Source organism: Carassius auratus, chromosome 10 (genome assembly GCF_003368295.1).
Source record: "Carassius auratus strain Wakin chromosome 10, ASM336829v1, whole genome shotgun sequence".
NCBI classification, from domain to species: domain Eukaryota; kingdom Metazoa; phylum Chordata; class Actinopteri; order Cypriniformes; family Cyprinidae; genus Carassius; species Carassius auratus.
The window spans coordinates 21,005,545-21,030,470 of NC_039252.1; the positions used below are offsets into that span (position 1 = coordinate 21,005,545).

General features: G+C 34.5%; 1 protein-coding gene and 1 long non-coding RNA gene across 2 annotated transcripts; one reads left to right on the forward strand and one right to left on the reverse strand.

Moving 5' to 3' along the window:
• Positions 1-24,234, reverse strand: LOC113110288 (EGF-like repeat and discoidin I-like domain-containing protein 3). Its single transcript, XM_026274390.1, has 11 exons — positions 23,947-24,234; positions 21,863-21,937; positions 20,566-20,595; positions 19,990-20,118; positions 14,635-14,748; positions 11,047-11,228; positions 9,601-9,756; positions 8,679-8,823; positions 8,415-8,599; positions 3,500-3,655; positions 1-2,016 (listed from the first exon to the last, which is right to left on the reverse strand). The coding sequence occupies exons 1-11, from the start codon at positions 24,011-24,013 to the stop codon at positions 1,867-1,869; spliced, it is 1,389 nt and encodes a 462-aa protein (XP_026130175.1). The 5' UTR covers positions 24,014-24,234; the 3' UTR covers positions 1-1,866.
• LOC113110321 (uncharacterized) lies at positions 4,780-11,121 on the forward strand. Its single transcript, XR_003293117.1, has 3 exons — positions 4,780-4,873; positions 6,037-6,144; positions 11,041-11,121. It is a non-coding gene; the product is annotated as an uncharacterized LOC113110321 (long non-coding RNA).
• Positions 24,235-24,926: the final 692 nt, after the last annotated feature.

Here is a 24,926-nt window from a genome sequence, read left to right on the forward strand (position 1 = left end):
ATGGTCTCACGGTTTGATTTTTATTGTTAATGACCATTAAGAGTTCTGTAATATAATAGTCCAGTATAATCAGGTCTGTTCAATAACTGTCCAGTGAATACAGCAATGAAATAGAAAGCTAGTATAGATAAGATTATACCAAACTGCTCTTGCGTTAAACTGAATTGTATTTACAGGTTTTCAAAAACACTACAAAAGAAGGAAAGAAAGAAAAAGATTGTTGGTTTTATTCTCACTTATTCAAGTTGAAGTCAACATGAAACTCAGCGTAAAACCCATTTGATGTCTGTATTGCGACACATTTTGAGTCAAAGGATACAGAATTGATTTCATTCATCAGGAACTGATTTCATTTTGATTGCATGTTAACTTTAAGTTGTTTCTGTTGACTGTGGATATATATGAAATACTGAAGTAATTCTACCTGCAGATGTATGTGGGAGAGAGTGGGGTAAGATGTGTCACCCCTAATCTAGCAAACTGCATCGTTTTTTTTGTAGAATAGTGATAAGCTGTAATTGTTTTGGGGGTGGTTTATGAAAAAAAAAAAAAAGTCAAAATACCCTTTGACATTACACAGGTTACCCCATGGGGCAACTGAACCTCTATTATTAGACACTTATTCCTTATTTCAGTCAACATCCTGAAATATAATTATAGTATTAAGGTGTGGTCATTAGCAATATTGTGCAGCAAAAAAGGTCCATTTTCTATTTTCAGTACAGTCATAAAAATATACATATATATAAAAAAAGTATTCCTTTTGAAAGAAACAGTTGTAACATAAACTAATAAATGTCTTGAAATGTCAAATTACTCCACTCAAAGAAATCATGGCATGGCTTATTATTAACTATTGCATCTATCTGATTTCATTTAAATAATCATGTTTTCAAAATGCCTTTATTCAAATAGCTTAGAATCAGTTTTGTTCATTAAGAAATCAAATGAATTTGCTCACTTAAAAAGTATGTACATGAATAAAAAATTAGCTAGCTGTAAAAACGAGCAATTTAACATTTATGATATTGAAACCAATTGATTTTATTGACGATAAATGTATAAACCTGGTTATTGTGTTTTTCAGGTTTCTTATGTTAAAACTGTGCGATCCAAATGGTTGGTAGTTAGAATACATAAATCAATACAAATTTAGTTTTGTAGTGTGGCCAATGTGAAACTGCACTTAAATCATTGTGGGGACATTTTTGGCCCTCGTGCAAAATTCCCAGTTGTGGATTTTACCCCACAAAAAAATAGCTAAACACCTGCAGATCTGATGACAAACTTCAGTGTGCGATTATAATAAAGAGAAGATATCATGCATTGGGTGGATGCTAATATAGTTAACATTATTGTTTTCGTTATAGTTATCTAGGTGTGAACAAGCCTTTAGTCTCAAATTGTGTCCTTCCAACTGAAGATATATATGGCACAGTTTACCCCACTCTCCTATACTTCTCATTCATCGCTTTTGCATGATTGAATTTGAATAAATTACAAATGACAACATTTAGTAGTTAATATACATACATTTATAAGAATAGCAACAACAGTTCTCAGCTCCTCCCAATATTCATATATCTTATACATGAACTATTCTAGCGTGTGACCTTTGACCTGAGTGAATTCAGTTGACCCATTTCTGATAATACTCTAAAATAAAGTAGTCAGTTGTACAGTGACAATTACATTTGAAAATCATGATAAGTTGTGGCAATTTCCAGAGCAAAAAACAAAACCAAATCCATTCAAAGTCATCACATTTTTGATCTTTCATTTTTGAATCAGGCCAAACAGCATCCTTGAAAGATCACCATTAGAAATGCAATTTTTCCACAGTCTGTCATACAGTGTGCCGCAGTCTCACTGTTCCTCCGGACACCCCAGAAGCTCCGCCCTCATAGTGATGCGTCTGTACCACGACCACGGAAGAATCCGGATGAATCGGGCGTAGATCGGTGGATCTAACACATTCTTTCTGTGTGTTTCGTTGTCAAAGTTTCCTTGGAAGATCTGTCAATGACAGAAGGACAATGCGTAAAAGAAATGCTGAATCAGCTGTTCTAAAGTCATTTAAAAGTGCACAATAATGTGGCGGTAAAATAGGCCGTATAAAGCAGACGTGTGGCTTTCAAACACGCTTAACCTGAGCTCTTTTAATAGCACTTGTTAAAGGACATCGTTCACAGATTATTCCTCTGAGAGAATCTATTCCAGTAGACTGTTTCTTATCAGCGCTGTCGGAATAGATCACCCAGCCAACACCATTAACAACCCCCAACCACTACAGTGTGTGTGTGTGTGTGTGTGTGTGTTTGTATAAAAAAACCGTGCCTACGTGTGTTGTGGGAGCAGGGAAAGGACTATGAGAGGAAAAGATCATGCCACATCATGTGACTGAAAAAAAGCGAAAGGGAACATTCACCAACAAATTAAAATTCAGAAAAGTCCACCTAAATTCACCCACATGAGTAAATCTGTATGACTTAATAGCTTTAGTAATAAACAACAATATTGGCCTAAGCTACCATTTTCAAGTGGATCTTTTTAAAGTTTTTAAATGTCCCTTTTGCTCATACAGGCTGCATTTATTTGATTGAAGACAAAACTTTAACAATAAAGTAAACAAAAATTAATAATGTCAAATATTATTACAATTAAAACAAATCTGTTGTAAATTTTAATATCATTTAAAATGTAATGTTTTCCTGTGATCAAAGCTGAATTTCCAGCATCTTTACTCCAGTCTTCAGTGTCACATGATCTTCAGAAATAAATGTTTTGTAGCATATTAAATTTTTTCACTTTCACTTGTTTATATATATATATATATATATAGGATTGTTTATTTGGAATGGAAATCTTTTTTTTTTTACATCATAAATGTCTTTACTGTCACTTGAATCAGTGTAATTGATCCTTGCTGAATAAAATCATTTCTAAAAATAAAAAAACAAAAAAACGTACTGATCCCAAACTCTTATGTATTTATATATTTATTATGTATCGTGTATTGATGCATATACAGTAAACGAAAATGTACCACATAGCAACACTGGCAGCCATGTGCAACACTAGCTTCAGTCTAGTTGTATCTGACTAATGGATGTTGAATTCTAAATCGAAATAACTGTCTCTCTTTTCTCCACAGAAGGACTCCTTGCTGAGGTTTGTGTCAGAGGAAAGCTTCGGTCTTGTCAGCTGCTGCTGCTCCGGATGGAAAGCATGGAGGTGATTCTTCAGCTGGAGGTGGGACATTGTCAGAAAAATGCTGAGAGGTTAAAATGTTTCTCACGGCTGATGCTGATGTCATGTCCTTTACGGAGTCTGTGTGAGAAGCTCCATCTATTCCTTACAATCAGGAGGGTGATTTTTATATATATAAGACATTTAAATAAATACATCATGCACTTTAGAATACTTTGTAAATACTTAATACTTTAAAAAAAATGACGTCATCTACCTCAAATGTTTATGTAGACAGCAAGTGTCCTACCTTATCCTTCTGTTGTTTCTCGTCCTGATATATGAGCCATTTCTCTCCATCATTACTGAATGCCACTTTGTAGGAACCGACAAACTGCACATGCCCAAAATCTTTGGCTCCTTGGGTGATAATTCCTGTGATTTTGGTGGTAATCAGCAAATCCATCTGGTGATAATGAGAGAGAGAGAGTTTGTGATGAAAGCAGCAGATAATGCATTCGAGGCCACATATATTACTGTTGAAGTACATTTTACGTCCTCCACACACAAAAAAAAAAAAATATATATATTATAATTTTGAATGGCAGTTCATGGAAAAAATTATGTAAGCCAGTTTCTGCCACAGAATAAAATAAATAAAAAGATAATTGTGACTTTTCTCGCAATTCTGTGTTTATATCACAATTCTGCATTGCAAGAAATAAAGAATTCAGACTTACTTTCTCAGAATTGCTAATCTGAATTAGGAATTATGAATTATTCTCAGATTTCTGGGTTTACATCTTGCAATTTTGTTTTTATATCTCACAATTATCAAATAAAAAATTATAATTTGTGACTTTTTATCTCACACTTCTGTCTTTTTCTCACAAATGACATTTTGCAAAGACCCTTCCTCACTCTTGCTGTGTCCAACAAGCCACGGTACTCTCATGTTCTCACACTGGGATAAACACATCACAGAGCCAAGAGCAATCTGACAATGTGCTGACAGACAAGACAGAGCAGGTTACGTTAGATATGAAACATAATGTCAGTTCTCTTTGTCATTTTGTGGCTCTATAATGTGTCATGACAGATCACTGCAGCGCCTCAGTTCAAGTGGCACAAGAACCGATCATCTCTTTCTCTTTACTAGTTATATCATGAAATAAACTCTGAATGAACATCAGAAGGTATCTTGTTTCAATCATAGAAAGTATAGTACACCATACGTCAGTATAATACATCAGTACACTATTTTTCAAGTTCAAGTCCACCAACGTTAATCTATTCTACTGTCTGGTTTGTTCATTCAATCTCCCTACAAAGAGTCAGTTTGTCACCATTCTTTTTCTCTTTTTTTCAGAATTGCTAATTAACATCATGAAATGAAATTCTGATTTCTTTTCTCAGAACTGACTTTCTTTCTTTTCTTTTCTTTTTTTTTCACAATTTTATTTATTTATTTTTTTCTCAGAATTGCAAGATTAAAAAGTTGGTTACCTTTAAAAAAAATTATCATAATAACAAATGTATCCCATGATGGAAATGGGCTTTTATTGTAAAGGGTGTTATGGTGTCTAAATCCCAGGCCTCGTCTGCACTGCAGAGTTCCCCTCGGAGGAGCGGAGGTGATCAGCGCCACTGACTCCACAGGAACATCTTCAGGCCGCTGAATTTTGTAAGTCTATTATTTTAGTGGTATTACAGGATTTCAAGGCTGCTCTAATTAATTGCTCTGGAGCTTCTTATTTTTGCTAAAACAGCCAGCCTGATTAATGAACTTGGCTTTTATTAAAATAAGCCGTGGCTCATGAAAATAAGAAGACATGATGCCCAAAGACCTGAAACTACAGTATGCTTCTCTAAATTCCTTTTATGCATTTCTGCATGGTTAGGGTTGGCAAAATTCAGAATTTGTAATTTTTTTCATGAATTAAACTGGCCACACCCACAGGGTGTGTTTATGTAAATAGTTATGTATTTAAAACAATTTAAAAAATTAAGTAATTTAGACTATTTTTTTATTTAATTATTTAGGCATAATTAGTCACATTACTTGATCATGTGACTTATTATAATAATAATTCAAATTATTTGAATAAATCTATTTGAACTGAGTTCTAAAAAGAATTAACCTAACCAAAGCAGAATATAATTGCACAGCACTATATTGTTTTCATAACTAAAAAGGATGACATCAAAATTATTATTATTTAATACATAATTGAGTGAATTAAAATGTATAAAATATAATGTAATAAAAAATATATATTTGTAATTTTTTATTATTATTATTTTAACATTTCATTTAATTGTATTTAAATTATTTAAATTAGTTTACAGACATATGTCTGCTCAGTTGGGAAAACATATTAGTCTGAATATTAGTAAACTTCCAATTTTAAATGTTATATAATTTAATGTTTCTGGAAATACCTTATTTGATAACATTTATGCACTGAAAAAAAAAACAATTGGTGTAGAAATAATTTTTACTCAGGAATTGTTAGTAAATGCCACAAATAATTAGACAAAAATGGCAAATAACAAATTTAATTAAATAATACAATTGAAGCAGAAAGACTTAAACAGTATTTTCTTGTAAAACTTACTCCAGTAATCTTTGTTTTTATTTACAACTTTGAAAAATCGCTTTTTTCAGTGTAGATCATTTGTATTAAACAATAATATTTAGGAATATTATTCAAATCTACAGCTGTTTAATGAGTATTTGTATTTAGTTTGCTATACTCTGAATGGGACTCAACTGTGCAGTCAGTACAGGTTTTCTCTCTCTCTCTCTCTCTCTCTCTCTCTCTCGCTGTATTATTCTTTCATGAGGACTCGGGTTCTGCTTTCTGACCTGGACCGACGTGAGCGGCATTCACAGCAGCTCTGCAATCTCAGAGGAGCATTTGAGCGGCTGGCCTCGGCTCTACAAGTGTGCAGGTGTAATATAATATATACATTAGCCTGTTCTCTCAGATCCAATTTCCCAATCTCAGTTCAATGGCAGCAGACTCAGCCATTTAATGGCATCACGGCTCTCGGGTCTGAGAACAAGCTCAGATTTACAGTCAGTTATAACAGCAAACAATCAGCAGCCCACCGGTTTAGTTAGATTAGTGATGTTGGCGGTACAGTAGTTAACCTCAGCCTCACCTGTGTGGGTGTATATGCAGAAATTAAAGATTATCCTGCAGTGCATTGAATGCATGAGGATGAATGTATTTAGCCTATGTGGCATGGAAAATCATATACTGAGCAAGGATGATGCCATATGACATATCCTACCATCCATCCTGTGTAAAATCAGCCCATTTGGAGCCCTAAATGATCCCACTGGCTGAAACAGCTTTTGTGATATATGGTATAACACAGTGGTTCCCAACCTTTTTCAACTCGCGGCCCACACAACCAAACACATATGTTCGTGCGGCCCACTTCAAAAAATTAACTGACCCCGCTATTGTTGGGTTAATAACTTAGTACTCAGAAGCTAGATTTTAAACTATATTTATTTAATAAACTAGGGCTGTGCGATATGGACAAAAAAAAAAAAAAACTATCGCGATTTTTTTTATCAATTTTGCAATTGTGCTTTTACAGTCATAAATGCATTCAGGATTAATTTGAAACATATTTCCAAAAGAAAACCAATCAGAGCTTTATCAAAAAGTTGTAACATCTCTAGAACAGACATAAGTCAAAATTATCACTATAGTGAAGATGTAAAAAAATGTATAGACTTGTGGCAAAAAAAATAAAATAAAAATCCTGTATACAGGGACTTTTTTTTCTTTTTTGCCATGCATTGTTCATAGAGCTCATTAATTGTAGCGGTGCCTCAGGTGTTTGCAGTGTGTATACAGTATGTGTATGCGCTCAGCAGTGAGAGCGCATAAATATAACGCGAAAGCACATTAAAATAATGCACGAGTGCGAATCTCTCTGTTCGCAGCAGATTTCCTTTGCTCTGTCACAAAACCGGTCGTGCTTGCTCAGATACACGCTGCTTGGCGAGGAGAGAGTGTGCACACTTAAAACGTGTCTCCTCTCACTTAAACTGCATCCTGTTCACTAACAAATTCACTCTATGCCCATGTGTTAGACATGAATTATAGCACGTTTTTATTTCTAGCCTTTTACCGCAGTGAGAACGCTCTGATCCGTCAACATTGGCTCAGAAAAAAGGCGCATCACAGACAGTGTGTGAACCTGGAGTTAGGCATATGCGCACGCTCAAATCGTGATTTTAGGACGTTTTCTTTTAATCGCACAGCCCTAGAATGGACTGGAAATGAACAGAAAATAATTGGCGGCCCACCTGCAATACCACCGCGGCCCACTAGGGGGCCGCGGACCACAGGTTGAAAACCACTGGTATAACATATTTGGTGCCCAATTAGAAATCCCAAAATCACCACATAAATATTCTCTGGTTGTCTTAACAATAATACTGTTATTTTTAACTTACGCACAGTCTGAACCTGAACAGAAAAGTTTCTACAGCTTTACTAAATCATGAATATTTAATGAGGCAAGCTCAAATTGTTCATGATTTGTCTTCTGTTGCTAAATAACTCGGCATATTATTCAAGCACCTTTGGCATCGCCTTTTCAGAGCAGAGCTTCAAAAAATCAGGATTAATAGTGTTCTTAACTCTGGGTTAAAAATTATGATAAACTGGAGTTAAACACAGCAAGAAAAGCCTTGTATTGTAGCTTGCTGATCTGTTTAGTCTTTTTGAAACATAATCAATCAATAATTATTTATTTATAAATACTGTAGGTGAAAAACACTTATAACTGGTCTGAGCTGGTTTGCTGGTCTTCCAACCTGGTCTGTGGCCTGGTTTTAGAGGAGATTTAGGCGCTATATATATATATATATATACGAAGAGTTTGGTTCTAAAATGCATTAAATCCATTTTGATTAACTTGAGTTCTAAAATGCATTAAATCCATTTTGATTAACTTGAGTAAAAAAAAATTCAAAGATTTATTATAAAAAAAAAAATTTTTTTCCCTCTAAATCCATGATAGTTTTTTTTTTTAAATGCAAACTGATGAAAATACACAAGATAGTATGCTGATCCACAGCGTCTGAACTTGGTCAATACTAATATTTTGACCATCCTTCATGAATAAAAGTATAAATGTCTAAAAAGAAAACTTACCCACAAACCTTTGAACTACACATTTCATATCTGTCTCACCTGCAGCCATTGGGATTGGTCATTATGGGCTGATGTCCATGCGTTGACCTTGCCCTGTTTGTCCAGTCTGGCCTTGGATGGTTCCCAGGAGAACATGTCCATGTTCAGGGTCTGAAACACACTGGAGGAGGTGATCTGATAGTCCTGGATGTGTCCGGTCTTCATCCCCATGGGCTCTGAGCATCCTGAAAAATACAATCACAAGAGTCAACAATATTGTAACTTACTGTCGGAGACAAATACAGCATGCTTCAAAACACAGACCTGTGAGCTCACAGCCCAGGAGCTCCATTCGCAGTGTGCAGTGCTTCCTACAGACTTGTGGGTAAATGCGGATGTACTGCGCTTCGATTGGTGGACTGAAGGAGTTGGCTGAGGGGGCATTATTATCAGTATTTCCAGTGAATATCTGCAGTTAAATAACATAAAACTTGCTATTACAAAAATTGCAAAAATGTTTAAAGATATATACCTGTACACTACCTATTATCAAGATTTTATTCAACAAGGATGCATTAAATTGATAAAAATTGAACACTGCAAAAGAAATAAGAAATGTTCAATGCAATGCAATGCAAATCAGCCTCTTAGAATGATTCCAAAAGCATCATGTGACACTGAAGACTGGAGGAATGATGCTGAAAATTCTGCATTTCAACCAAGGAATAAATTGTAATTTAAAATGTATTCAAATGGAAAACAGATATTTAACATTTCAATAATATTTCAAAATATTAGTGTTTTTCCTTTTTTTATATATAATAATAAATACATCCTTGGTGAGCATGAGAGACTTCTTTCTTTAAAAACATAAAAAAATCATAATGACCCCAAAAGTTTGAACGAAAGCGTATTTTAATTATTTATTACTATATTATAATTTTAATGTAAACTCAAATCATTATGTACATGAACATTATTGTAAAACATGAACTAGCTGCTCTAGACTTCAAGACACTATAATAAATGCTACATATAAGTAATAAAGTAGTTCGCATCCACATTACAAGAAAATTTCTTGCAGATTTCTAAAACAGCGGAGTATGACTGTTAAAAATAAAAACTGGAAAGAGGGGCGAGTTGGCAGGGAACTTCTTAAGCGAACAGTTAACAGTTAACTTAATTTAAAAAAATCCCCCTCAGGCTCTCTCATCTCATCTGGAACGAACGGCATGCCCTGTCTTACCATGTCCTCATCCGTGTCCTTCACTTTAAACATGCTCCAGGCCTTCCCGTCGTCGCTATACGCCACTTTATATGATTTCACATATTCTGGGCTTCCGATTCGCTTGGCACCCTGTGTTATCAGTCCGGTCACCCTCATTCTCCGCTGTAGATTTATCTGTGAGGGGACAGCACAAAATCGATGGCCTTAGCTCACAAGATGAATGAGCGAAGCCTTGTGGGCTGTAGAGTCATAATTTGTCCCTATCAGAAATTGCTGTGGTAGAGACAATGATGGCCGTGCATCTGGAGGGGTTTTGTGGAGGTTATGTGTGTGTGTTTGTCTGTGTGTCTGTCTGTATGTGTATGTATAGTTAGTTAATTAGTGGTGGGCATAGATTAATTTGTTTAATCTAGATTAATCTCAGTGTAATCTTGGAATTAATCTAGATTAAAAAGGCTCATTTGAATTCTGCCGAAGGCATTCGGAATATGTGTGTTACCCAAATAAAATAATGACTAAAAGTAACGTTAAGTCTTTGAGAACGGGTTTCTCAAGACAGGTGGTGCATTAGACCAGGAGCTCATCTCCTGTTTCCAAAATATGGCATTATTTCCCTGTCAAATGTCGAGAACGCATTATAGTAGAGCAACAATACATTTTTTGTATTATATATAATTTATTTATTTATTTAATTTGTACTTATTTATTTTAATAATTAGTTTTGGATTCAATATGACGACAATATAAAAGCCAATCATTTAATTTTGAAAACAAAATGTTTGTCATGCTTAATTATCTTTTTTATTATTATTATTATTATTTGGGGATCCTTGCCCTCTAATCATTTGAAAATCCATGCTAGGTTGAAACACCATCCAATGCAAAGACCAACTCTAAAGCAGCAGCAAGAACGTCTGAAGACTAGACAAACAGGTAGCGCAGTTTTCCAGCAACAAATTGAGATCTTATTTAAAAGCATATGGACATCAAAGCCCTCTTTAATCTCAAAGGTACAAAAATAGAGTCAGGCGCACACAGGACGCCAGCAGAGCAAGGCCAGGATGCTGGTGTTGTTTGGGCATAACTGGTGGCAGTGTGCGGTTACTACTTAAGTCATTACAGAGGCTGTGAACATACTTTGTACACCCACACTGTTCTTTCTTTGTGTCTCCTAATGAAATCTCACACAGCCATGCCTTTAGAACTCCGAAAATCTCTAATGAGATTTGGCTCCTAGTATAAACTAATTACCGTTGGGTGTTTATGCTTTTCCTTGAAAGCTGTAGCTGTGTTGGATGGCTGGCACACAACACTGAAGTAATGCTATAGTGATTTGTTAGTTGTTAGCAAGCATTGTTATTACGGTTTCTTTTATTCTACTCATGAATTGATATTCAATTATAAAAAAAAAAAAGTACAAAAGCTTCTTTTTCATTTAATGCAGTAAAAATGTTGCAGGATTACCTGAATCCATGGGTATCGATCACCCTCGGCTGCGCTCCAGGCATTGACGAGGCCCTTCTTGTTGAGTCGGGCGAAGTACGGAAACCACTTCTGCAGGCCGAACAGAGCTCGATGTGTGGAGGAAGCTGTTACCTGCTGGTTCGAAATGATCCCCCCTTCCATCCCTAAAGGCCCAGAACATTCTGAGAGGACAGACGGAGAAAAAGATGTAAGAAAAAACACATGTAACACCTCTTAAATATTCTCAGTTTAAAATATTGTTTTATTTATTGTTTAACTCTCATAGACAATAAAAAGGAGAGATTTTGCTCAAGTAACCTTCTGAAATGCTTGTCCTCAGAGAAGTCCTGTATTCTCTAAAGATAGTTTTAGGAAGTATCTAAATAATGTCTCATATTCAAAAAAAAAAGTTGAATAGTTCTATATAAACTTAAATGTTTCATATTACTACTGAATGTTCACCTTGATTTTATAACATCAGAATCTTACTGTGTGTTAACAACTGTCTCATTTGCAGGATCATTTACATTTTTAAAACAAATATTGGTAACTATTCTGGCAGAGATTTTGTTTTATGGCTAGTTGCCGTCGTGTCATGGAGATTTCATTGTATGCTAATTTTATTGTGTTGTGTTGTGCTAATTTCGTTGTGTTGTGGAGATTTTGTTGTGTGCTAGCTTCATTGTGTTGTAGAGATTTTGTTGTGTTGTGCTAATTTCATTGTGTTGTGGAGATTTCGTTGTGTTATGCTAATTTCATTGTGTTGTGGAGGTTTCGTTGTGTTATGCTAATTTCATTGTGTTGTGTTGTGGAGATTTTGTTGTGTGCTAATTTCATTGTGTTGTAGAGATTTTGTTGTGTTGTGCTAATTTCGTTGTGATATAGAGATTTTGTTATGTGCTAATTTCATTGTGTTGTAGACATTTTGTTGTGTTGTGCAAATTTCGTTGTGTTTTGGAGATTTCGTTGTGTGCTAATTTCGATGTGTTGTGGAGATTTTGTTGTTTTATGCTAATTTCATTGTGTTGTGCTAATTTTGTTGTGTTGTGGAGATTTTATTGTATGCTAATTTCGTTGTGTTGTAGATATTTTGTTGTGTTGTCCTAATTTCGTTGTGTTGTAGAGGTTTCATTGTGTGCTAATTTCATTGTGTTGTTCTCATTTTGTTGTTTTGTGGAGATTTTGTTGTGTGCCAATTTAATTGTGTAGCAGCTTTTTTCCATTGTGTTGTGCTAATTTCCTTGTATTGTGGAGATTTTGTTGTGTTGTGCACAATTGCAGTGCACTGTGCATTGTGTAGTTCGATTTCTGAATGAATGATATTTATAAATCAATTCTTACTGAATCAAAACACAACAGCGCCACCTGTGTAATTCGATTTGTAAAGGAATGATTCTTATGTGTCAGTTCTTTTTAGTAAAACAAAAAGCTCTACCAGTTTAGTAGATTCTGGAACAAATTACTTTTCAGTTCATTTCAGTGAATCAATAATATACAGATTACAAATTAAAGCTTAATAATTTAAATATGTCTACATAGCTTGATTTTACATCATTTTAGTTGTCATTATTTCAGTATATTTAGTCAAACCATTCAAAAATTAGAAATGTTTTTTGGCAACAAGAAGAAATAAAAAACTTAGTTTTTTTTTGTTTTTTTTTATTCTATTTCATTTTGTGTTTATTTCAAGTAACAAAAATGAATTTTTATGATTCTAGTTTTAGTTAATAACAGTATAAAAACCCAATAGGACTGCATATGCCACCGCTAAAAGAAAAAAAAATGTAATTAAAGCTGCAGTCGGTAACTTTTGACGCTCTTGCGGTTAATAAACAGAACTGCTAGCGTCTTGCGGAAGAACATCGTAGCCGGAACTACTTCTCTCTGTTTATGTCTATGAAGAATTACCCCTGAAGCAATCTAAAATAGTCTGGATATAAACACTTATTATAGGTGTACCCTAGTGATTCAGGACAAGCTAAAAACACGGTTTGGAAAATGGATTCATGGTGTACTCGCTTATTATATACATTTTTCTACATTTTGAACACAAACAAAGTTACGGACCGCAGCTCTGATTGGTTATTTTTTACCGGGAGCGATGCATTTCTGCAAATGGCAATAGGACCACTGGGAGGAGCCAGAGGAGCTTGATTTTTTCACAGATTATCTGTCTCATATTCTACTGTCAGGACATAATGACAGGTTTAACAAATATGTAAAAAATATATTATTACAAAAGTTACCTACTGCAGTTTTAAATTAAAACTTTAAAAAGTAAACACAAAATGATGCAATAATTGATTTAATTAAAATTATCATTTAAATCATATAATTAGCAAAGTCTCCTGAACTATAAAATACTTTTTTTTTCTTCTTAGAAATATTGTTAATAAGGGAAGATTAAACAATTCAAAGGAATACCACAAACGCAGTGCTCTTTGGTCTCGAGTGATAATATGATAACATTATTCCTGCTCCCGCTGGTTCTCGCCAGAGAATCCGTGTCGACCTCTGAAATGTCATCTTTCTCTGTTTTGTCCTCAACATCTGGCAGGTCTGAAGTTTTGGAAGCAATGTCCTTGGATTCGTCGATGGATATCTTGTCCTTACTCTCACACACAGAGATGCTGTCTTCACTCTCGAAGCCTAAGATGTCTTCCCTAGTGTCATTGCTGTCATCGGTTCGTCCACCTGCAGATATAGCGCCCGCTCGCTGGTGCTCCGGGGAGAACATTAATGGAGTACTTGAACCATCTCCGCAGAACGACCGCATAGACTGGGGAGATTCGAAAAGGAGCCGCAGGCTGCTCAGACTTGCCCGTAGGGAGCTTCTGCTGCTGTGTTTGGACAGCATGATTGCAAATCAAACCTTGTTGAGGGGTGTAACTTTATATACGCTCCTCAGAGCCGTGTAAGTAAGAAAGCATGACAGCAATCTTGAACTTATTTAATTATATGTTCATAGATGTGTTAAAGGGATACTTCACCTAAAAATGAAAAGGGCATCCAAGAAGTAGGTGATTTTGTTTCTTAAGTAGAACACAAACTGAGATATTTAACTCAAACCGAAGAAACAAAGTCACCTACATGTTGCATGCCCTGGGGTTAGGCAGATAAACTTAACATTTTCATTTTTGGGTGAACTATCCCTTTAAGATACTGCTGGGACATTCTTGTTTTGAGTCAGCACAAAAAATACCATCATGCATATCATAGTTACACAAGTATTGGTACCTCTCAGGCATATGGCGAGTTAGGTTTCTGGCACACTTTCTGTAGACTATGAGTCTAGGAAATATAGCATGGACAAAAATAAGCAAAATGGAATCAGTTCCCCCTCCTGAATTTATGGAAATGACAGAAGGATTTCACCAGCGATGTGGTTCCCTACTCAGTCAATGTCATATTGGCCTCATTCACTCAGATTCTCCCAAAAAAGCTGTCGAAGGCAGATGGCTCCCATCCCCAAGCCAATACACGCTGAATCCAGTTTTAGTTTGCTCCTCAAGAGATGCCATGGTTTGATAGTGAATATTAAGCACATGGGTTTAATTAAATGAGGTGATGAAGTCGATTCGCACTTACTGTACTGACAGTTCCGCCCCATGTATTCACTGGGACACTGGCAGGTGTAGTTTGCTCGCAGGTCTGTGCAGCTGCCTCCATTTTTGCATGGATTTTTCTCACACTCGTTAACATCTGAAAACACAAGCAGACATTCACAGACACATCGGGAAAATATTAAATGCGACAACCTGGAAAAAGCTATAAAAGGTCAAATATTGTTTCTCATTATGGGTGATTTTTCCACAGGGATGAAAAACCTCTCTACAATCATACCAGTTAACATCGAACAGTGCTTATTTATTATGCATTAATACAGAGCAGGGGATATATAATTTTTTAAGTGTTACACATGAGATTTTGATTATTCTTTATGTTTTAAGTATCAATAATTCTGTCTCTTGCTAAATTTCTTCAGATGTAGACACAAATGTTTAAAGAACAGAAAGAGTATAAAGCTATAAAATGAATGTACATGTTCATGGAAGATCTTGGAGATCTTGGATTTTGATTGTTCTTGATAAATGAGAAGTCTTGAGACATTGTTGAGATCTCTTCTTAAAAAATATCTTCTTTAGGAATCATGAGATTACTACAGTGTAAAAAATAATTTGAAGTAGATTTTAGAGTAAAATACAATAAAAGTCAAGTTAAAAATGTTTCTTCTTTGCAATCATATGTCAAATTTACTAGAAATAACTAAGTGAAAAAGGTAGTATTTTACCCTTTTACCTAACTTATAATTTGACAGAATAGAAAATAATTAAAATATTATTAAAAATAAAATTATACAATTGTTCAAAAGTTCAAAGGGTCCGTTTTTTTATATCTTAATTTTGTATTTAATAAAACATATAGAAAAAACAGTAATATTTTGAGCATTATTATGCGTGATACTAAATTTTTTTCTATTAAAATTAAATAATTGGCTTTTATAGTCATTGTATCCAAAACAAATTATAAAAAAAGTAAACAAAACAAAAACAGAACATTTAAAAAATAAATAATAATAAAATATGTATAAAATAAATTTGAGTTCAGGTTTTATGAACACAATAAAAACTATATAAACTGTGAGTTTGAATAATAAAATATAAATTATAATCGAATATAAAATAATTAAAATTTCCTATTGTTCAAAAGCTTAGCATCAGTAAATTAAAACAATTATAATAATAAAATATTAAAAACTATATATATATATATATATATATATATATATATATATATATATATATATATTAATATTTTCTTAATATGCAAAAACATATTAAACCTAAAGAACACCATTGGGTGGATTTTTATTCATCATTTTTCATTTCCCACTCAAATATCTTGTAAAAAGTAATAAATGTTCATTTTGGTGAATTGGTATGATTTGAGTGGGATGGAAACATACATATTTTAGGGAAAAATCTAAGCATAAAAGTCCACCTCTATACTAAACACTTAGTGGAACGTAAGCAGATCAAAAGAAAACATAAAAATGTGATTGTACAAATTCGTAAGATTTCACCACCAATATGCCAAAGCGTAAGTGTAATGAGAGTGTGTTGCTCTTTTTATGAGCAAGCTTTGTAACAGATTGATTCCTGGTAGAAGAGCTTATGGCGTCCTGTCTCCGAGTTCTGCTGCACTGACCTCTCTCTTTGATTTTTAAGCAGAACCAAAGGAACTCGAGAGACTTGTTACTGACAGCAAGCCGTGAGGTCGCCCGAGCAGAAATTCAGGGATCTGCAAGGTGGAGCACAGGCTCAAGTCTATCAGGTATCTGGCAGATATAAACCACACCTTTGGGTTTACCACAACAGAAGAGTACTGGAGGGCAACCATCAAATCCACAGCTTAAACAGGGTCACCTCATGAGCACCGAAAGCACGGATGAACACAACAAATGTGGGATTTAAGGATCTGATGTTAGTTTGCACTGATCCTCTCATTGGGGTGGTGTCAGAATAAAAAGAACAGCTAAAGGAACTAGACTTTATTGTCTGCCAGAAATTATATGCAAAATAACTTGATTTGCTATTACAAAACCAGACTTTCATTTTTCTGAGGTGAATGGGAGTGGGTCTTGCTCATGACACAATGATGGAAGGTTTCCATCAGGATTTTGATTTCTGAAGGATCATGGGACACTTGAATCACAGACATAAATTACATTTAAAAAAATATTCAAATAGATAGTAGTTCTTTGTTCTTGTAATTATATTTGACAATATTGACTGTATTTTTGATCATATTAATGCAGTCTTAGTGAGCAGAAGATACTTTTTTCAAAAAATGACAATTTACAAACCCATATGAAATTTTAAAGGCTCTGTAACTCTTTTATTTTAGATCAGAAACAAAAATACCGATATGACCCCCAAAACAAAGCATTGTTTTTTATGTTGCTGAATTCACAGTGAGGAACGACCATTGGCATTCAGCTTCATGCCAGTCATGTGCATCCAAGCCCCCCTGTCAGTTACGATAGAACGAACTCATCCTGATTGGTGGGATTTCCTCCGTGGGGCCAAAGTCCAGCCAGTCATGCAAGTAAATTGGTGTGAGGAACATGGGGGGGTTGGTCAGCTGTCACGCTGGATTTGTGGTATTGAACGCTTCTTATATATGACCTAATAAATGATGCTTTGAGATGCCCAAATTCCTTTTGGTTGCCTCTTCTCCTGATCAGAGCCCATCTTGGAAATGATTTCCATGCCATTATTGAATGCATGCTGATTTCAGAATTTCATTTCTTAAAGAAAAGCAAATTCACTGGGCCAAGTTGTGCCAAGACAACTATGTTAATGAAGTCAGTGGTGCTTCACACAGTATGATCACTCAGTCAGAACCAGCGGTGGCATAGTTGATATAGATGAGGATGGCAGCGCTCCCAGCGCTCTTCCACAACACTTTCATCAGATTGCACCAGCTCTCCTGTGAACCTCTTATTGAAAATGAATTGTGATCTAGCGGGTAACTATTTCAGAGCAGCTCCCTGTGCTATAATTTTCATTCACTCTTCTGCTGCTGCTGTCTGCTTGTGGTAAAAGTCACCAACATACATGTGCAGTTTTCCTTGGTCTATAAATACATAAATGAATAAATAATTTTTACTATAGTCTTTTTTTTACTTAGAATTTTGTTTCAATTTAATTTTGTTAACTTAATTTACTTAATTTTTTTTATTTAATAATTCAAATTTTAATCACTTTTATTAAAAAAAATTATTCTGTTTTTCCTTTTCTAACAAATCCCATCTGCTTCTTTCCGTCTGTCTTTTCATGGTAAAATCCACTGACATAAGTTATTTTTTTACCTTTTTTATATATCTCTGTCTGATTTTTAATTTTTTAAGTTAAATGATTTAAATTTATTACACATGTAATGAAAAAAATTCAATTTCTTACAAATTACTTCAACTTGTAAATACTTCAACCGTTTCCGCCACTGAATACAACATAAAACAAGGTAATTCCGATTTTTTTTTATCTCACAATTCTGAGAATTATATTTTCTCAGAAGTGCATGATCATATCTTGCAATCCTGACTTTATAACCACAGTTGAGCGTTATAAAGTCAAAATTGCGAGTTAAAAAGTCAGAATTGTGAGATATAAACTAGCAATTTATACTGTAACTCACCATTCTGAGAAATGAAGTCATAATTGCAAGATATGAACACGCAATTCTACGAAAAAAAGTCCGAATCACAATTTTGTGTTTTTTACTTGCAACCTGACTTTCTTTTTTTCTCACAATTGCAAATTCATATCTCGCAATTCTGACTTTATAAGACGCAATTTTGACTTTATACCTCAATTTTCAAAACACAGTTGTGACATTCCTGGGATTTTTAAACGTCACACTCCGCTAAACATCCTACATGAGGTCATTATGTTGTGAAGTCTAATTATTATGACAAAAACTGAGCAGGTCATGGGGCTCGGGGCAGATAATAAGGCCGTATGTCATTCTCCAAAAATCTGACCAAAAAATTGTCTTTGCCTTTGCTCAGTCTGTTTTCCAGCCCCCTGCTACTAACTGAGCCTCGTAGTCTTATCTTAGCTGTGCTTTCACTCCGGCATTAATTATAGACTACGCTTAGAAGTCAATTCAGGAGACAGTGCAAATTAAGGTCACGGATGCACATGTGTGATGTGTATTAGACAGTGCAGAACAGAGCTGAATATTCTTTCTCCCAATCCATGCATAATGAAGGAGGTGTGAGGTAACCACAGAAACAAGAGAATCAGGACAAAAACAAAACAAATAAAAACCAGCTCTGACGGCAAACCGATAAAAAAATAGCTCTTTGGTAATTACGTTCTTGTCACTTTGATAAGTGTTCTGGCACAATATGCAGTAGAAGTTTTTTTTTTTTGAGAAGAACTGAGGCAGAAAAACATTGATATTCACATTAATGTGCATTGTGCTTCTACACTGGTGAAACTAAAATGTAAGTAAGTGAGCCATCCTGACATATGTTCTTCCATCACTGTGGCAGCAGTTTCATTCATGGACGATAGTTTCATTCAGTCTGTTTAATTAAACTATATGTGTAATTCTGGTAGCTATAATGTTGATATAAACATGTTGACTGTTGAGTTGTGGCAATGAAAATTCAACATATATGAATTTGCATTGTTTTAAGGTTTACTATATTCAATATATGTATTTTTGAACCCAATTTTTTTATATTTATAATTTTTATATGTATATTCTTATGAATATATATTTTTATTTATAAAAAAATTCAGATGTATAATTTCTAGATATTTTTACCTTTTTGAGAAATTAGTTATTTAACAAAAGTATTTGAAAATCTGGAATCTGAGGGTGCAAAAAACAAAACAAAAAAAAACATCAAAACACTGAGAAAATCTCCTTTAAAATTGTCCAAATGAATTCTTAGCAATGCATTGTACTAATCAAAAATTAAGTTTTGATATATTTAAGGTAGGAAGTTTACAAAATATCTTTATGGAACACGATCTTTACTTAATATCCTAATGTTTTTTGGCATAAAAGAAAAATCATGAATTTTGACCCATACAATGTTTTTTTGGCAATTGCTAAAAATATACCCCAGCGACTTAAGGTTTTGTGCTCCTGGGTCACATATGTGAATAATAAAAAAAATTATAATAAACATTAAAATAAAATAGAATATATATGGCATTTTATTTAATATCATTAAATATTTTGTGTGTATAATATGAAAATAAATATATAAATAAAAAAAGTAAACATATTTAAATTATGTTGGCTTTAAAGTGTGTGTGTGTCCACCAAATAAAAAAGTTTTATTTCATATACACACACATAAGTTCTTCTTATCATTAAAATATAGAAATAAATGTCTCTAAAAATGACAAAGTTTCTTACTGTGTTGGCAGTGGACACCATCGAAGCCAAGAGGGCACCTGCACAAATACCCGACAAAATTGTCTCCGCGGTAAGTCTCACTGAGTTCACACACCCCTCCGTTGTGACAGGGGTTTGGGCGGCAGGGCCCTGAACGACAGAAACACACAGTATCTGAAATCTGCAGGGTTCATTTGAAGTGCTATTTAAAATCCTGCTAGAGTTTATTGCAGGTTGATTTGTAAGTGAACTTGATGCTCAGTGCACTTGATGGCATGCACTTTCCCCACACGGTCATTATTATTTCATGTCTTTCAGCTCAGTCTGAACACCACACTAAATACTGCATTAGCTATAAAAGATGACTCCAGAAAGTGTGAGTTTCTAATGAACGCTAAGCAGATGTTTAAATATGAATTAACTAGTGAATGGAAATCGAGGCTGACATCATTTATGTTCATGGCTCATAAGCCAAACATGAGCGATCTGTTTAATATGCCATTCATATCTGGAGTCTCAATGAGCAAAGCGCTCTTGAACCTTTCTTAAAATGAGGAAAACAGGCCATTCAAACAGGCTACAAATAAACAAACTCACCAATTACAGATTGCTCTTCCCAGCCTGATGCTGAAACACACAGAACACACAATTTGTGAAATTCTGACATATTTTATCTGCTCTATTATAAATAATGATTCCAATTAGATGAAACAGTAGAATCTTCTACAGCTTCACAACAAACTTTTTAGTATTCAGTTCTCGAAAAACATAATTTTCTGCAATGTTTTTTACAGGGGATTTTTTCTTTTAAATGCTAGAATAAAAACATGGTATTCGCTCCAAAGATAATAACTATAATGAAATATATATAGTTTTATACAATTTTAATATAAAATACAATAACAATGGACGAATGCTATCACTAGAATCACTATAAGAATGTTTTTTTCCAGCTGATGAATGATAAAAACACTGACAGCCAATCAGAATCGACCTTTAAAGAGCTCAAGCATTTAAAGCACAACAGAGTGTTATTGTGCATTGGTGTGGATGCTGATATCTTTATTGTTTTAATTTTAAATTTAACATTCTTGTTGTGAACATGTGAAGTTAACTTATTATATATGTTTTATATGTTGCATTATACTGTATGTATTTATGAGGTAAAATACTCCAATATATCATTTTTGCAAGTAAATTACAATATAATTTATGGTGAAAAAGTCTAAAAAGCCACATTTGACACATTATGTGTTCCTGTGGCTTAGTGGTAGAACATTGCGTTAGCATCGCAAAAGATTATAGATTCAATTCCCAGGAAACACACATACTCGAATTTAATTTAGAATTTATTATAAATTTTCACTGTCAAAAATGAAGACTCTGTATTGGCATTTATGGTTCTATGAAGAACCTGTAACATCCCAGAATTGTTTCCAGTCCACCAAAATTTTCTTTAGTAAAAAAACGCTTTTGATTATTACAATATTCTACACACTAAGAAATAAGGGTTTATTGCTTCTAAGATCTGTTCACAGACAGGTTATTTGGGGAAATAAAATAGTTCTTTCTATTGCATACAAAAAAATCTCCATTTGGAACCTTTATTTTTTAAGAGTGTATTCTTGATAAGGATTCTTTGCACAAAACACACTGTTTTTCTTAGTGTGACGAACATTTCAATATTCTAAAGAACCTTACGTGGATGTTATACGTAGATTCTTCATGGAACCATAAAGAATTTTTGATTTTAAGATAAGAGTGTAGGCAAATAAAGCTCAACAAAGACACACACTGTATCACTCCATACATTTTCAAATGTGTTTTTAAATCGCAAGAAATGAAATCTCATGGGTCTTCGGGGGTTCTCAAATCCAAAAGGACAAAAACTCACAAGAAACATTTTCATCAGCTGGTGTACTGGGACAGTCAGCACCGTTCTCACATGGAACCGGTTCGCATACTTCACCTACAAAACACGAAGAGATATAAACAGGAAATGAGACAGATCTTCTTTTCCCAAAGACAAGTTACCTCTACAGCTTGGAAAAAGTGTGTTGCGGAGTGATGCACGAGAGTTTGTGATGCCATATCCACAGCCATTTCGGCCTAAATTATTCAGCCACAGGAATCTGGAGAGAAACTTTGAGTGTTTACACAGGTGTACATGTTGGCCGAACTTTGGAATACACTTGCCGACTGTTAAAGATGCAGTGCAGATGTTTGCCGATGACAGAATGCCAGTGCTTCAGAAGTGTGGAAGGTTAAGTGAGGTGGAAGATTAGAGAAAATCTTTTGTGTTAGGAAAGAAACATGGCTGACGGAGCAGTCTTGTTTCACACTGATCCGACACAACCTGAGGGCATGAAACTCACAGAGGATTATAGCAGAGCGCTACACACTGCTTGGTTCTTTCCAGTACAATGAATTTCACACTGCCATGATATTTGTTGTGTTAGTTGCATTGATACACTGGCACTGGTAACTTGTGGCAATATGATTATGAATACCACAGTGAATTGGGAAAGAAATGAATGACCCCTTAATGCTTACAGTTTTAATGTACTATGGTAATTCAGTTTCCACTAAAAAAGTAGTTATTGCTGTTGGAATAAAACTGTGGTAACTTCAATAAGAAAAAAGTAATACAATTACTATGGTAATACCATAGTTGTTGAGTCATGTTCCATGGTTTGAAGTGGACTACCATTCAAAAGTTTGGGGTTGGTAAGATTATACTTTTAAGGACTCATTAAATTGATCATAAGTGACAATAAAGACATTCATAAATATTACAAAAGATTTCTTTTTCAAATAAATGCTGTTATTTTGAATGTTCTGTTCATCAAGTTTCCTTAAAATGTATCAAATGTATCAGTTGCCACAAAATATTAAGCAGCACAACTCTCACTGGCAATAATAAGAAATGCTTGAGCAGTATTCTAGAATGATTTCTGAAGGATCATGTGACACTGAAGACTGGAGAAATGATGCTGAAAATTCAGCTTTGCATCACAGGAATAGATAAAAATATATTCAAACAGTAATTTTAATTTTTAATAATATTTCACAAAATAGCTATTTTTTGATAAAAAACCAGACTTGGTAAGCATAAGAGATTTCTTTCAAAAACATAAACAAAATCATACCGACCCCAAACTTTTGAATGGCAATGTACTACTCCGAGAACAATGTAAATACATTGCAAATTAATTTGATAATCATTCAGTACCATATGACATCCCATAATGCATTATATATTTTACAGTAAAAACTGTAATAAGATATTTTAGGCTGAACTATTGTTTCCAAGTACAGTTTTTGTAAGCATAACTATTATTAATATAATTGTAATCAATTATTGGAATGCAAAACAGGTATAACAAGTAGCCTAATATTACAACATAACAACACTGACCCATGCAGCTGATTTCTAAACTCAGTGACAGTTCAAACGGAGTCATTCAATGTAAAGGTCAGCCAGAGATGCACAGTATGACATTTAACATGATCACATTGGGCTCAGCTATTAAAACACGAGGAGATGTTTCAGGTTGGCAGATGATAACGTTTATTTATTGTGCAGATGACCTCTGGATCACCTTAAAGTAACATCAAACAAATATCCCAGCTCATATAAAACAACACTGTTACATGCACAAGCAGGCGCTTTACTATTCATTGCCATCTTTTTGTGTCAAGCAGCTGTGCTTGCATTAATGTCATATTTAATTGAGCGTCTGTTAGAGGGCGCTGATAAAATCACATGCCCGAAATAACCCGACATCTCATTACCATCTCCCTCATGAATTATATCTGAGGACATTCAAATAAAAAACACTTAAGTGATGCTGCAGATGTCCGAGCTGTGAATAAACGCACCAAACGTTGTCTTGAAGTTCTGATGTGTGTTATAAACTTAGTTCTGTGCAAATGTGGGGTGTATGTTAAACACACAGTTGTGTTCCGTGAACTCACCCGCGGATGTCGGATGTGGGATGGACGCGCCAATGCGGACGACCAGGAACAAAAATAAAGGCACCATCGCGGGGAAACTTGTGTATGTCCGCTGCTTCTCCTGTGCAGCCTCGATGCGTCCCGTGTTTCAGCTGCGATGCAGATATAATGGCAGAGAGACTCGCAGTGAGGATGTCCGGTGATGCTGTGACTCCGAGCAGTGATGCTGCTGCTGCTTCTTCTTACTGCAGTGATGAAGATGATGATGGAGACCCGACACTGGCAGGATTCACAGCATCAGTGTAGACGCGCCCACTGAGCCATGCATCCTCAGAAAAACACAACTTTCTTTTATTGAGTGCATTAACATTTTCTTACTTGATATACTACTTTACAAAACCAACAAAAAAAGAAATGTAAACGAAAAAAAATGTAGAAATAGGGGCCTTTATTTGATTTGACTTCCAACATCCCTGAATGCCACGTGCAAATGTAAAATGTTTTAATGTTTTATAAACACACGCTAATATTTTATCTTTCTTTTCAAGATTATTGTAGCCTAGCCTATTACCTGAAAAAAAAAAAATCACGCCTATCATCTTAAATCGTAGATAATCGTGTTCCCTGGTGTGCTATTAATTATTTCAAAAGGTTTATGTATTACACATAGGATATAGCTACTAGCCTATTTCATATAGCGTATTCATAGATTTACATATTAATTATGACTTAAAAGAAGTGTCTGTCGCCCTCTGTAGGCCCAAAGAAGTAACAGCATTCGACAATTATATTTATTCCTCCTTGAAATAATTTATGATTTTAACCCGATTAATTTGCGTATTTTGCATAGATTGCTACAGACTGTTACCTCAGTTCCGTAAATATGTGGTAGGCTATTTTGCATAAATTGGCTCTTACACTAAGTAAAACGAATATTCAGATTATCCATGTATAATTATAACTATCTTTAATGATTAAAAACGTGTTGCTTGTTATAAAAC

What these genes read in the sequence shown, in the direction of transcription:
- LOC113110288 (XM_026274390.1), bottom strand. Translation starts at nt 24,013, where the DNA reads ATGGTGCCTTTATTTTTGTTCCTGGTCGTCCGCATTGGCGCGTCCATC. An exon ending in AGCTGATGAAAATGTTTCTT is followed by an intron (nt 20,596 to 21,862) that starts GTGAGTTTTTGT and finishes TGTGTGTTTCAG; the next exon opens with CATCAGGCTGGGAAGAGCAA. An exon ending in AGAAACAACAGAAGGATAAG is followed by an intron (nt 2,017 to 3,499) that starts GTAGGACACTTG and finishes TGTCATTGACAG; the next exon opens with ATCTTCCAAGGAAACTTTGA.